The following is a 13,596-nucleotide window of genomic DNA, read 5'->3' on the forward strand; positions in this document are numbered from 1 at the left end:
CAGGGAAAAAGATGGACTTTCAATGAACCAGGGGAATTTCAAATGTTCTTGTTGGAATGGCCAGAGCTGAACAGAAGGTTTGATCTTCAGATACAGGACTCGGGTGAAGCATAGAGATTGGAGGAGAAGGGGAAAATATGATGAACTGCATGTATTCCTGCATAGAAAAATGACCCTGAATAATACTCATATGAACCTTCTCAGTTAATAGAGCAGATAGAAGAAGCTTTTATAGATGAAGAGAGCTGAATTTGAAGATGTATAATATAGGGTAAAAAATGGAGCCAATGGCTAAAAGGGAAATATAATGGGAGAAAGAAAAAGGAGAGGTAGAATAGGCTAAGATATTTCATGTAATAAGATTTTTTTATTACAATGAGTTATTGCAATGATATGGAAGGAGGGGGAAGGCAAGGGGGGATGAGGGAACCTTCACTCTCATCAGAGGTGGCTAGGAGAGGAAACAGCATATATACTCAATGGGGTATAGACATCTGGAGTAAGAAAGAGGGGGGGACAGGGGGAAGGGGGGGGATGTGAATGAAGGAGGAGAGGATGGACCATGGGGGGAGAGTGGTCAGATATAACACATTTTCTTTTTTACTTCTTGCAAGGGGCTGGGATTGGATTGCCTGTCCCAGACTATAGGGCCAGGTGGATTCTGGGCCTAAGAGGTGGTATGAGGGCTCGGGGCCTCTTGGCCCCAGGGCCAGGGATCTGTCTGCTATGCCAGTCAGCTACCCTACAGCAGAGTCAGAGTGAAAGGAGAGAGAAAATATAGTTACATGGTAGTGGAGAAATACGAAAGGAGGAAGTTGCGATCAGCAATGGCAATGGTGGAAAAATATGGAAGTAATTTTTGTGATGGATTTATCATAAAGAATGTGATCTACCCGTGACAGAGTTGGTGGTATTGGAACATAGACTGAAGCACATTTTTTACTATTATTATTATTATTATTTGGAGGGGGTGCAGGGCAAATGGGGCTGGGTGGCCTGCCTGGGGCCGCATAGCAGGGTGATCGTTGGGTGTCTGAGCCTGGATTTGGACCCCGGTGCTCCTTGCTCAAGGGCAAGTACTCTGTCTGCCACCCAGCTGCCCCTACTATTATTACTATCTTATTTTTATTTTAGGTCTTTTTTTTTCCTCTTTTTTTTTTTTTTTTTTGGTTTATGCAGGGCAGTGGGTTTGGGGTGGCTTGCATGTCACACAGCTGGGTGATTGTTGGGTGTATGGGGCCGGATATGGGCTTGGGTACTCCTGTCTCCAGGGCTGGTACTCTGTCCACTGCGCCACCTGGCCATACCTACAATTATTAGTATTATTTTTTTTAATTTTAATTTTTTTTCTCTCCCCCCCCCTTTACTTTATCACTCAAGTGAATCTAAATTTTTGGGGGGAGGAGGTATTTTGTTTACTCTTAAACAAGAATATTTTATTAATGTATAAATGAATATTGTGCAAAATGTTAATAAATAAATACTAAATTTAAAAAAAAACCACTTGTGTGTAGAAATACATTGAATTTTCCTTAACATGATAAATAGTATCTATCACGTGCATTATCCATAATGAGGATAAGCCAGGAAACCATCCACAATAAGATGGGGACAAAACAAGGATGCCCATTATGATTGCTGCTAGTCAGTATTGTACTAGAAATGCTAGCTATAGCAATAGGAGGGAAAAAAAGAAATTGAAGGAATTAGAATAGAAGGAAGCAAAAGTCTCACTCTTTGAAGGTGATATGATGGTATACTTGAAGAATCCTAGAAAATCAACTAAAAACTATTTGAAATAATTAATAACTTGAGCTAATTTGCAGGATATAAAATAAATTTACATAAATCATCAGCATTTCTATTTATTACCAACAAAGTCCAGCAGTAAGAGATGGAGGAATTCCATTTAAAATAATTGTAGACAATATTAAATACTTGGGAATTTATTTGCCAGGAACTATATGAACAAAATTATAAAACACTTTTCACATAAAGTCAGATCTAAACAATTGGAAAAATATTAATTGCTCATGGTTAGGCCAAGCTAATATAACAAAAATGACAATTCTATCCAAATTACTGTCTTTAGGAGAAATCATTAGATGGAATCAGAACTGAACTTTCATGATGCTTCTTAGAGCTGAGGATATTGAGGTCCAGAGTGTTGGACATGCCAAAGATCACACAGCTTACTCATGACAGGACTGGCACTGAAACCAAGGTGTTTAGGATCTACCTCCAGTGATTTTTTTCCATGAGACTAAAAGAAAATTCTCTTTGCTATCATTCCTGTTTCTCTAAGAAGGCTTATAACATTTTAAGAGGCTTCGTAAACAAAAGCTTCAACAACCATTAGAATATTTTCTTAGGGGCGGCTAGGTAGTGCAGTGGATAGAGCAACAGCCTTGGAATCAGGAGTACCTGAGTTCAAATCTGGCCTCAGACACTTAATAATTACCTAATTGTGTGGCCTTGAGCAAGCCACTTAACCCCATTTGCCTTGCAAAAACCCTTAAAAAAAAAAGAATTGTTTTCTTCATTTCTTCCCCTTTTTTCCTATACTAAGATGCAATTTGAAAATTAGATTGTTGACTCATATTTAAAAAAAATAAAGCCTTTTATTGTGCAGAATTTAAAAGATTACAAGAACTCCAAAAAAGAAAGTATTTGAGTAGTTTTAAAATTAGGTTAGATCCAATTTGAATATAGCATTATGGAGAAAGGACAAATTGGCATAGTGGAAAATATACTTGATTTATCCTTGAATTTAGAGAATTCTAGAAAAATTTGGAAATACCTCCCAGAATTGTTATGGGGTGGGGTGGGGGACACTCTTTATAAATAAATGTTTTGATGTATTTTAGTCAGGTTGCAGAAGAAGGAAAACAGTCAAAACTACTTTTTTAAAAAGATTTAGATTGTCCAAGATTACCCGCAGCAACTAAGCAAGCTTTCCCTCCCTTCTTTGTCCCTAATGCCCTTTTCTTTGCCTTGTTCTCTCCTATTATTGTGACTTTCCTTCACTGCTCAGAACTCATATTGGCATTCCTAAAAGCATTGCTGCCCATTTTGTATTGTGTATCTTAACCCAAATTTAGCAACAATAAGTTACTGCTATCTGTTGCAATGTCTAAGCTCTTTTTTTGATCTCTCTCTGCTTAAACCCTGCTTATGTAAGCATATTTTTTTTTTTTGATTATCAGTAGAAACCAGAGAAAAAGACAAATCTTGTCTGACTAAAGTTTTCTTCTGTGGGTTATTCTCTTACCTGAAAGCTTTGCTGTCTCATGAAGTATATGCTTCATTTGTCACACAAGCTATGTTTACAGATCTTCTATTAGATTAACTAGATCTTGAAAAAGCAGCTTGGATACTGAAGGCCTGGCCTGGCTCATAATCTCTTCATAACAGTTTGGCCCTGCACAAATCTCATGACCTCTGGGTCCACATTTCCTTATCTATAAAATGGGAATAATAATAATATGATGATAATAATAATAATAATAATAATAATAATTGCATCACTATAGAATTCGTTATGAGAATTAAATGAAGTAGTGCATATAAAGTTAGGGTATATTGTAAAGTATGCATTTAATCTTTTATGATGGTCCAGCATAAGTTTCATTTACTTTATGAAGCCTGCTGAATTCCCCAGTCAACGACATTTTGCATATTTCTCATGCACATAGCACACTCTCTGTTCATGGGATTATCACCTCCCCTACTTCAAATTTCTAGAGAGCAGGGAAGGGTGCATCTCCATATGAGGCAATTTCTATTGTGAAAACAAACACTTGGCATATGATAGTGCAAGGGATTGATTTCTTATCCTTTTAAAAGGCCTTTCCTCATTCTAGTCTGAGAAAATGAACTTCATTGGTTTTGTTTCTTTATAGTAATCATTCATGGCCATATTTTTTTATATTTGTAGGAATATTTGCCTTTAAATGTGCCCGTGCTGAAGAATTGTTTAACATGTTACAAGAGATTATGCAGAATAATAGCATAAATGTGGTAGAAGAGCCAGTAGTAGAAAGGAATCATCAACAGACTGAATTGGAAGTCCCTAGAACCCCTCGAACTCCCACAAGTAAGTGTCTTCATGACTGCTTTTGAGAAGAGTATTATAACCCATAGATGATTAGTTTGGAGGAAGGAGATATAGATAGATAGATAGATAGATAGATAGATAGATAGATAGATAGATAGATAGATAGATAGGAAGGAGATATATCTATATCTATAGATAGATAGGTAGACAGAGAGATATGAGAAAGGCGGGGTGGGGAGAAAGAAAGTAGTGTCTGCTAAATTTTTGCTGATTTCAAAAGACTGGTATAAGTAGAAAAGTAAGACAGTTCTCAAATTTAAGTAGCTCAAAGAGAAAGACAATGGAGATGGGTTTCACCTGCAAGTAAGGTGCAAAGACTCAGAAGTCCTGAGATTGCAAAGGGGATGGTAATATACCTTGTTTCTTGTCATTTTCATTTATCATACTATTTCTGTTGATAACTGAACCATTTAACAGTGCCAAGGACTTGGGTGGCAAGAATTTTCTTTCCTAGGTCCTTAGTACTTCTGACTCTTTAGAGGGCAAATTGGAGCTGTAGCACTGACAGACACATACACTAAGTTACAGCTCCACAAAGATTGCTTTCCCTAGACTGTATGTAGTCAAGGAGGAAGAGGTTTTTCTGGGGGTTTTCAGCTTATCTTCCCCAGATATATATCAATGATAATTTAGTTATACATAACCAATATTTCAGATTCATATTATTCAGTACTTATATTTTTAGGTAGGTTTCTGTCTAGTAAAAATTATAATTTAAGCTCTAAATTATGAGTAGCTTGAAAATGTTTTGTCATGCAGAAATGGAGACTAGTTAACTATTTTGTTGAGGATTTCGCACTTTTATGTAAACTCTACTTTCCATGACAGTGGCTTTTCAGAGCTCCCCAAATGGAATTTGACTTTCTATTTGAGGTATTCTAGGAGTTCATTTAGAATTATGATAGATGTATAAAATAATGGCTGCACAGTCACATTATCTTTGTTTTTTAAAAATCCCATTAGCTCCTGGCTTTGCTACACAGAATTTACCTAATGGATATCCTCGATATCCATCTTTTGGAGATGCTTCCTCCCATCCTTCAAGCAGACATCCATCTGTTGGAAGTGCTCGCCTTCCTTCAGTAGGTGAAGAATCAACACACCCATTGCTTGTAGCTGAGGAACAAGTAAGTGTGTGTGTAGCTAACTGACAAGGGTGTATATATGTTAAGGCTAAAATCCTAATGTGTTTAAGCAGCTGATTCATGCATCCAACTTCTCTTTACATTTGAATTGCAGAAGTTATTTATTACTTGTAAGTCAAACTTGTATATTATGATTAGAAGCATTAGCATGTTTTTTTTATGGTAATTGACTGAGTAGTATGAACTGTAAGATTTATAAAATTAGGATGTTCTTTTGAAATCCAGAGTTTCCTTTTACTGATTGCCTTGAAATCAAAAACACAGGACATGTCAGTCTACATATTAATTCAGTGATTGACATTCAATTGAATTAAGGCTATATTTTGTGCAAGGTACTACTCTCACTACGACCCCAAGATACCACAAGATCCTGAATTATTTTCTGAATTCTCTAAACAAGCAAAATAAATTATGTTCAGCATAATCTTAGAGTTGTATATTTTAAATCTTTAAAAAAGTGATTAGGAGGGGCAGCTAGGTGTTGTAGTGGATAAAGCACCGGCCCTGGAGTCAGGAGTACCTGGGTTCAAATCCGGCCTCAGACACTTAATAATTACCTAGCGTGTGGCCTTGGGCAAGCCACTTAACCCCATTTGCCTTGCAAAAACTTAAATAAAACATGGTTAGGAAACCATAAAAATTAGTATATCAGGGCGGCTAGGTGGCGCAATGGATAGAGCACTGGCCCTGGATTCAGGAGTACCTGAGTTCAAATCCAGCCTCAGACAATTACCTAGCTGTGTGGCCTTGGACAAGTCACTTAACCCCATTGCCTAGCAAAAACTTAAAAAAAAAATTAGTATATCATATTTCTGTAGTTACCTGTTTTATCTCTATAACATTATAAAATCCATTTTTTATGTCTTCATGTCCTTCATAATGCCTTGCAAGTAATAGGTGCTTAATAAATATTTGTTGAATGATTGGATTGTTAGCTGTATTCCCGATAATACGTCATTCACACTAACATCCAATTCTCCAACTAGTTTTTACTACATAAGTAGTTTAAGTGTTTACTAATAAATATTTGCCACATAATCTCTTAGTTTAAACCCACAAATTATTCACTTTGGTTATTGAAGTAAATTATGGTTAATAAATTGAATTTAATATTGAAGTAAAAACAAAATTCATTATTTTGTTCCTTTCTTGCTTAAAAAACATAACAATCAGCACATATATGTATATATGACTGAAATATGTAATCATAGATGAAACTGGTAGTTATATCTTTTTAAGCATAGATAGAGACAGTGGTTAAATGCTATAAACATAAAAGCTAAAGACTTGCTGGCACATTTTTGTGATTATAATCTAGTTAACTTTCTTGTGCATAAAATAATCTTCATTTTTAGAAATTAGTCATTGTTTTTAACAGAATTTATTTTATTTGGATTGTACCAATGGAGCTACAAAGGTAAGTATAACAGTTTTTAAAACAATAATATAGGGGCAGCTAGGTGGCGCAGTGGATAGAGCACTAGCCCTGGAGTCAGGAGTACCTGAGTTCAAATCCAGCCTCTAGCTTACCTAGCTGTGTGGCCTTGGGCAAGCCACTTAACCCCATTGCCTTGCAAAAAATCCTAAAAAAAAGACAGACAAACAATAATATGGTCTCAGGTGTATGGGGAAGTAGTGAAAGGGAAAGAATATCAAGAAGAAAAAATAAGATTTTACCGTGTGTGTGTGTATGTGTGTGTGTGTGTGCGCACATATGCATGCACATTACCATTTTACTCCAACTAGGAATGACTAGCAGATAAAGACAACATACATGATACTAGAATTTTATTCAAATTTGAAGGAGGAAAGAGGAGAGATGTTTATAGAGTTGGAAAATGTAGCCTTTTTTTTACATTGGAACATAGAATGGCCCAACTAATAATTTCATATTTGTTGGGAATGCCCTTATTAGTTATTTTCTGTTCTTTTTTTCCTCTTCTAAACTTACATGAAATTTTAGGCTTAGTTGTAGGATTATGTATATAGTTCTAAGGCTATTAGGAGATAAGGATTTTACTTTTAGGTAGAATTTTACAAAGTAGTTAAGGAAACATGCTTAATAAGTCCTGGGTGAGGTTAATTTCTACTTTTAAAAATACTGACATTTGGGGACTTAAGTAGTTAACCCTTCAGATAAATGAATAAGTGTTTGGAAGGGAAAGATGTTGAGATTGTTCCAACAAAATTCGAACTAATATATCATAAAACACATTTTTTGTTGATTTGGACTGAATATTTAAAACTTCATTTTCTTTTAGGTTCATACTTATGTCAACACTACAGGTGTACAAGAAGAGAGGAAAAACAGATCAAGTGTACACATACCTTTAGAGACAAGACTTTCTAATGTTGAAAGTAACAAAACAAGAGAAGAGCAGAGTGATATTGAGGACAGAGATCCTCAGATTCTTCTTGAACCTGAAGGAGTCAAATTTGTTTTAGGACCAACCCCTGTTCAAAGGCAGTTAATGGAAAGAGAAAAACTGGAGCAACTTGGAAAAGAACAAGTTAGTGGTAGCGGTACCAACAACACTGAATGGGACACTGGATATGACAGTGATGAACGAAAAGATGCACCCTCGAGTAACAAACTGGTATATGAAAATATAAATGGGCTATCTATTCCTAGTGCCTCAGGGGTCAGGAGAGTTCGTCTGACATCTACCAGTACCTCAGATACCCAGAATATCAACAATTCGGCTCAGAGGAGAACTGCATTATTAAACTATGAAAACTTACCATCTTTGCCTCCTGTTTGGGAAGCCCACAAGCAAAGTCGAGATGAAGATGACAGTTTAGGACCAAAGACCCCATCTCTCAATGGCTATCACAGTAACCTGGATCCAATGCACAACTATGTGAATACAGAGAATGTAACAGTGCCAGCAAGTGCTCACAAAGTAGAGTTCACAAGGCGCCGGGACTGTACGCCTACAGTCTTTAATTTTGATATCAGGCGTCCTAGTTTAGAACACAGGCAACTCAATTACATACAGGTTGATTTGGAAGGTGGTAGTGACTCTGACAACCCTCAGACTCCAAAAACTCCCACTACTCCACTTCCCCAAACTCCCACCAGGCGTACAGAGCTGTATGCTGTGATAGACATTGAAAGAACGGCTGCTATGTCAAGCTTGCAGAAAGCACTGCCACGAGACGATGGTACGTCTAGGAAGACTAGACACAATAGTACTGACCTGCCTATGTGAGCCTTGGAAACGTGACATCCATCGTTTGCACCTTTGTGAAGTTTTTAAAAATGAAGATGCAAGTGCTTCATTTTCATTTCTAAACACTAACACCTTTTATAGACTGATAGAATTTTTTTCTGAATACTTCATGTGCTTGTTTTAACTAAAGGGAATTAATGTAGAGCAGGTACTCATTAAAGAACACTAATTACATTCTATAATAGTTGTTACTGTATAGCAACATTGCCATTTTCACAGTGCCTATTTAATTGAGAGTGGAAGTGAGTGACATCCCAGTTTTGAGTTTTTCAATATTCTGGACTTGTGCCTATCATTTATGTCCATTCATATTGTCCATTATGTTGACATTCATATGTCCATTATGTTGACATTCATAACATTTTATAAAGCCTCTTGATGTGTGCATTACTAGCAGATAAATCTAGTCTTTGAAAGTAAATATCTGTAGATTCACTTTCCAAGTTAGGTGGCCTCCAGCATGAGTCATTCATCATTTCATTAAAGGCTTTTTTGATTTAAGCCAAATGCATTGTACATAAAAGGAATACATATATAAGGTATGCCATCCCTCCTTATATACCAGTCAAATCCTTTTTCTAAAACTTTATTAGAAGGAATATCACATCCATGAATATGGCATACCATTGGGGTGTGTATATTAGAAGGGCAGAATCCTTACCTCATGCTTTCATGTTTAAGGGCATGTCAAGGTTCCCTTGATCAGAAGCACGATGGGAATTTAGAATCAATCTCAGGCCAATACTACCAGAACTCTTGATCATCAAACATATTCTCCATAGAGCATTAATCTCAGCATTGTTTCCTGGAGGCATTTATATTTGTGCCATTAAGTTCCCATTTATCTTTTCTTTTTTTTACCTTTGGTGTTCAGGATGTCTGTTTTGTTAAATGATGTCTTTAGGTTTAAGATGGTTGAATTTGTATATGGTTTTGTTGTTTATCTGTTCAGTCTTATTTAGTCTATGTTTTGTCAAATTATGGTTTTGAAGGTTCATTTGGAACTTACTGTTAGATTTTTAACAGGGTTGCCCTTTTCCAGTATTTATTGATATGCTGTTTACTTTTCAAGTCTGATAGAGACATCTGCTTGATTTTAAATTTTCATTCATGTGTCCATAGATGAACTCTTTGGTTGCAAATGAAAGTAGACACTAATAAAATAAAAAGTTCCCCAGAGGTACTGTAGATTTATCAATGGACACACTCCTCTGCACTTTAGCAGTGATTTTCTCAGTTATATAAAGCCTGGCTGCAGTTGTACTCCACCCACTGTAATGATGTTCATCAGCTATGCTTATCCTTTCAAACATAGCTAGAAATAGCTTTTACCTTGATTTTTGGCAGAATGTTAATATACTGTTATATCAGCCTCACAAGGGCAGTGGAAGATCTGTAGCAAAGAGATCATGTCCTACTCTAAGAGAGGAATTGATGTTTGCTTAAACTAATCCTCCAGATTCCATGATTCTTGAGAATGGAAAGGGAAGTAGACAGGTTGAGTCACCTTACAAACAGTTTTACTTAAGTTTCTAAATTTTTAGACTTTGAATTTGAAACTAGCTATCCAGGTTTAGGTTTAAATTATAGCATTAATTCAGTCGGAAATCATTTCATTCAAATAGCCAATTTGTTGTTAATTGGGTTGCCCTATTCATAAAGGCAGTTCATATATTTACGATGCAGTAGAGTGCTGTCATTGCAAGCAAGGTAAGAAGGTGTCACCATTGTTTGTCAGTGCCCTTTGTTTGCCTAGCAGGATTTTTGTATTCTGTGAACTTGGTGCTTGTAATAAGTGAGAGACTAAAATGCTCACAAGAGCCGTGGTGCCAGGTTGGCAATTTCTCTGATATAGTTTCTTTTTTGCAATATCTTCTACTGTTCCATTCTTGATTTCTCCTGAGATTTTTAATTGTGCCAAATTTATGTGTTGGTTTTGTAGCATGGAATATGAATCAAAATATTAAAATACATACTCTCAATTCAAAAGAATAAAAGTAAAGACTGCTAGAATATTCCCCTCCATGTGAAAGGGCTAATTTATACTGTCTATTGTTTTAGGTCAAAACCCTTGCTAATTTCTTTTTTCTCCCTTTATTATCCCTACCATCCCCTGTACCTAACTTGGTTTTTAAAAACATGCCAATCTAACAGCTTTGCTGTAGGTTCTGCACTAGCATAGCAATACCTACGAAGTATTTGACTTTTGCTTTCAGATAAAGTATTAGATGCATATAGCTGGTATTGCCATCTGGTTACTTGCTGAAATTCATCTATTTTCCTATTTAATAAATACATTCCCCTAGAGATTTTGCAATAAAACTTAAGCTGCACCCTTGGAATGTATATCTGACTTAACCAGGTGTATGTTTTTATGAGATACTTTTGTTAACATATAATTTATTCCCAGCAGAATTTCCCTCTCCACACTTATTCTCCATCTGCATTCTTTCAGATGAAGAAGATATAGCTACTTTTCCTTGGCATGATTTCTTTCTTGATTTGCTTTCATGTAAGAATTCAAATGTGGTGCCTTCCCTCCCACCAGGAAGATAGTCAAGTGGTTCTTTCATTTTACTGCTGCTTGTGGAGTGATGAGATATGCACTTTACCCTTGAAGACTCAGCAAAAAAAGATTTTCACTTTCCAGCTGATCTAAAATAGACTGCAGATATCAGGCTTGGGTCTTAGTAAAATTTGCCAATAAGTTTTTGTGTTTATAATATTAACTAATGCTTGATCTCACAGTTAAATGTTGTATGGAATGAGACAAGGCTGTATTTTTTTTTCCAGAAAATCTGTGGCACATCATATTTAAAAAAAAAGTACCTCACTAATGTTTTACAAAATTGGGAAAGGGGCCTTATGTTTTCAGCTTCCCAGCCACACAACACTGTGTTTTTGCCTGAAAGTAAACTGTTTTTTTATACCACACTAATAATTACCATCCCCTCCCCCAGGCTATCTTATCAATAATGCCCCTATAATTTGTGCAGTGTGGAGTAAGTGTCCACAAATTATGCCTCTATCAGAGAACTCATGGGTAAGTAACAGGTATCTTACCATCACTTACAGTTCTGATGTGTGAGGTATATGGTACTAAACAATGTTTTCCCTAAACTTTGCCAAATGTTGAATATAGACATTGGTACTGAATTACTGAATGTATAGGAAACAATTTTGACTTGAAAAATAAGTCTTCTACAACATACTACAAGATGCTGTGCCCAGACCAGCCCTGGCCTCCTTTTCCTACTCTCAGTTGTCCTTTCACTCCATTTGACTTCCTTTCCCCCCTTACCCCTCTCTCTTTCTGTTCCCATCACCCTATCATATAACACTTCATTCTGTCGTAGCATCCTTAGGGCTAGTTTTTATGCATCTTTAATTACACTATAGAGTTGCAGTTGCAGTACCATTGGATACCATTATAGCATGGAAACTGACTGGTATTAATAGTACAGTAGTCACCAGTGTGCCACAGTTGCATTATTAAATGCAAGATATACATTTTTATAAAGGCCAAATTTGTATTATTGTTTTTATTTCATTACAGTGTATAATATTGTAAGATTATTATGTCCTAATTCACATTATAAAATGTTAAGTTTTTCCTACTTAAAGGCATAAATATAGCAACTTTGTATAAAGGTAGCTTACTAGATTTTTAATTTTTTTCTTTTATAAAAAGTTGTCTAAACAGTGGGACTACCATTGCCAAATTGTATATGAATATGAATTTTGCCCCTCCCCTTTGGTTAATTTCTTTTATAAACATTCCATGTTTCTCTAATAAAAAGATAAAAGTGATACTGTACTATGCAGAAATTGTGTATTTTTGATGCTGTTTCTTATCGCCATTTTAAATTGGTTTTTTTGGTGTGGTTTTTTTTTTTTAGTATTGCTAAAACTTACCAAATGTTAAAAGCCTTGTGCCATGTGATGTTGACATCATTGTGTGACCTTCTCTCCAAGCTCTCATACCCCATCTTCTCCCATCAGTGCCAATTTCATATTTTATAGCATGGCAATAAAATACTGAGTTTATATTATAGCAGTGTCTGGCTTTTTGGTGGATGTGAACATGGCCATGTTGACGTTTACTTTCTTTTATGAAGACATCTCCTTTTGGCATGATGACTGTCTCAAGAGACCCATGCTTTACATACAAGGTGCAGTAGAAATCTTTCAAATTCAACTTTGTTTATGCTTTTATCTCTATTCTGTGCATGTCAGAATCCCATAATAGTAATCATTTCAATTAGCAGGACTGTTAAAGAAAATAGTGTTCTGTTAGTTGAATATAGGTAGACTAATATTTAAGCAACAGACTTTTAAACCTATTGTCAAATTTTTATATAATGTATTCAGCTTTGTGACATTAAATAAAGTATACCAAACACAATTTAATCTTTGATGATTAAATGTCTTGCATTGCTTCAGGGTTGTCATTCTCAACATGAATTTTCATTCATCATACAGCCCTGTAAGATAATGTGGGTAACTGGGCTGAATAAATAATAACCCTGGAGCATTTCCTAGAAGCTCTAGGTTTCTAAATAATCACTAAATATGAGATTGTGTTTAAAATTACTTTCCTTCTTTCTCTTAAAAAAAAGTGCTTTATAGTAACATTTTAGCTAACTTAAAGACTGCTGATTTAGGATTCCAGTTTATTGATTTTATTATTTGAATTTCTCAAAGAGTTCAGAAACTTTGTAAAAGATTTATTGCTCAGTTTCATTTTTATATATGTATATGTAAGAATATATATGTGTGTGGGGCAGCTAGGTGGTGCAGTGGATAGAGCACCAGCCCTGGAGTCAAGAGTATCTGGGTTCAAATCCAGTCTCAGACACTTAATAATTACCTAGCTGTGTGGCCTTGGGCAAGCCACTTAACCCCATTTGCCTTGCAAAAACCTAAAAAAAAAAATCTTACCAATAAGAGTTGTGGAATTTGATACAAAGGAAAATTGATTTGTCTTCAAGGTCACATCTGCCTAGTCACTTGAATGACAAAAATAAAAAAAATTCCTTAACTAAATCTGATAGAGATTCAGTTCTACAGAATTCTCATTTATTTGTTATATTTGACTATG

General features: G+C 35.6%; 1 protein-coding gene across 4 annotated transcripts in view; it reads left to right on the forward strand.

The window, feature by feature from the left end:
* Positions 1-12,905, forward strand: part of FRS2 (fibroblast growth factor receptor substrate 2) — a 117,470-nt gene extending 104,565 nt beyond the window's left edge. For all 4 annotated transcript variants that reach the window (XM_074226120.1, XM_074226118.1, XM_074226119.1 and 1 more), the window contains 3 exons: positions 3,938-4,096; positions 5,081-5,244; positions 7,524-12,905. In XM_074226120.1, coding sequence (XP_074082221.1) covers positions 3,938-4,096; positions 5,081-5,244; positions 7,524-8,474 — 1,274 coding nt within the window. In that variant the 3' untranslated portion in view covers positions 8,475-12,905. The remainder of the gene's footprint in view (positions 1-3,937; positions 4,097-5,080; positions 5,245-7,523) is intronic.
* The last annotated feature ends 691 nt before the right edge of the window (positions 12,906-13,596 follow it).

Source organism: Macrotis lagotis, chromosome 2, assembly GCF_037893015.1.
Source record: "Macrotis lagotis isolate mMagLag1 chromosome 2, bilby.v1.9.chrom.fasta, whole genome shotgun sequence".
In the NCBI taxonomy this organism is placed as follows: domain Eukaryota; kingdom Metazoa; phylum Chordata; class Mammalia; order Peramelemorphia; family Peramelidae; genus Macrotis; species Macrotis lagotis.